Here is a 1,451-nt window from a genome sequence, read left to right on the forward strand (position 1 = left end):
TGCCCCAGCTCTGCACATAGACATTGCTGCTTTAGCTCCAGAGAAGGCAACAAAAGGGCATCTCTGCAGAAAACTCTGCTGGGAGATCCTTTAGTTCCTTTAAAGCCACCAAGAGCACAGCCCCTCATTGCCACAGTCTGTGGCTAAAGTGAAGGAGGTGAAAAACAAATGAGAAATGGCACAAACAATGACATTTCTTTGAAGACAATATGAAAGAACAAAACAATGAAACAGGACCTCCAAAATGAAGTGAACAAGAAGTATCAATATGACTTTTATTGCTAGCAATTTGCAGAAACCGATAAGCAATTTAATGTTTCTCAAATGCTTCAGTCATCAGTCTCCCTACTGAAGCCTTGAGCTCCTGGTTCCTCAGGCTGTAGATGAGGGGGTTCAGGGCTGGAGGCACCACTGAGTACAGAACTGACAGGGCCAGATCCAGGGATGGGGAGGAGATGGAGGGGGGCTTCAGGTAGGCAAATATGGCAGTGCTGACAAAGAGGGAGACCACACTCAGGTGAGGGAGGCAGGTGGAAAAGGCTTTGTGCCGTCTCTGCTCAGAGGTGATCTTCAGCACCGCCCTAAAGATCTGCACATAGGAGAAAACAATGAACACAAAACAGCCAAATGCTAAACAGGCAGTAGCAGCAATGAGCCAAAGTTCTCTGAGGTTTGAGTGTGTGCAGGAGAGCTTTAGGATATGTGGGATTTCACAGAAGAATTGGCCCAGGGCATTGCCATGGCACAGGGGCAGGGAAAAAGTATTGGCTGTGTGCAGCAGTGAATAGAGAAAGGCACTGGCCCAGGCAGCTGCTGCCATGTGGGCACAAGCTCTGCTGCCCAGGAGGGTCCCGTAGTGCAGGGGTTTGCAGATGGACACGTAGCGGTCGTAGCACATGATGGTCAGGAGGAAATACTCTGCTCCAATGAAGAAAAGAAAGAAAAAGAGCTGAGCTGCACATCCAGTGTAGGAGATGTTCCTGGTGTCCCAGAGGGAATTGTGCATGGCTTTGGGGACAGTGGTGCAGATGGAGCCCAGGTCAGAGAGGGCCAGGTTGAGCAGGAAGAAGAACATGGGCGTGTGCAGGTGGTGGCTGCAGGCTACGGCGCTGATGATGAGGCCGTTGCCCAGGAGGGCAGCCAGGGAGATGCCCAGCAAGAGGCAGAAGTGCAGGAGCTGCAGCTGCCGCGTGTCTGCCAATGGCAGCAGGAGGAAGTGGCTGAAGGAGCTGCTGTTGGACATTAGCAGTTACTTGGCATGGGAATCTGTAAAAAAGCAATCATGGAATAGTTGGGTTTGGAGAGGACTTGAAATATCCCAGCACAGCCTGGGGGAACTTTCCCCCCTCTGCCTGCTCAGGGCATTGCTGCTTGGAGCTGTCCCTGCCAGCAGCTGCTTCCCTGTGCCCAGGGCTGGGCCCTGCCAGTGCTGCCAAAGCCCAGCCCAGCCC

General features: G+C 52.4%; 1 protein-coding gene across 1 annotated transcript; it reads right to left on the reverse strand.

Annotated features, from left to right (window-relative positions):
• Positions 1-310: 310 nt before the first annotated feature.
• Positions 311-1,243, reverse strand: LOC131096457 (olfactory receptor 14C36-like). Its single transcript, XM_058044797.1, has one exon. It carries the CDS (start codon positions 1,241-1,243, stop codon positions 311-313), a length of 933 nt encoding a protein of 310 aa, XP_057900780.1.
• Positions 1,244-1,451: the final 208 nt, after the last annotated feature.

This window comes from Melospiza georgiana, unplaced genomic scaffold (assembly GCF_028018845.1).
Source record: "Melospiza georgiana isolate bMelGeo1 unplaced genomic scaffold, bMelGeo1.pri scaffold_29, whole genome shotgun sequence".
Classification (NCBI taxonomy): domain Eukaryota; kingdom Metazoa; phylum Chordata; class Aves; order Passeriformes; family Passerellidae; genus Melospiza; species Melospiza georgiana.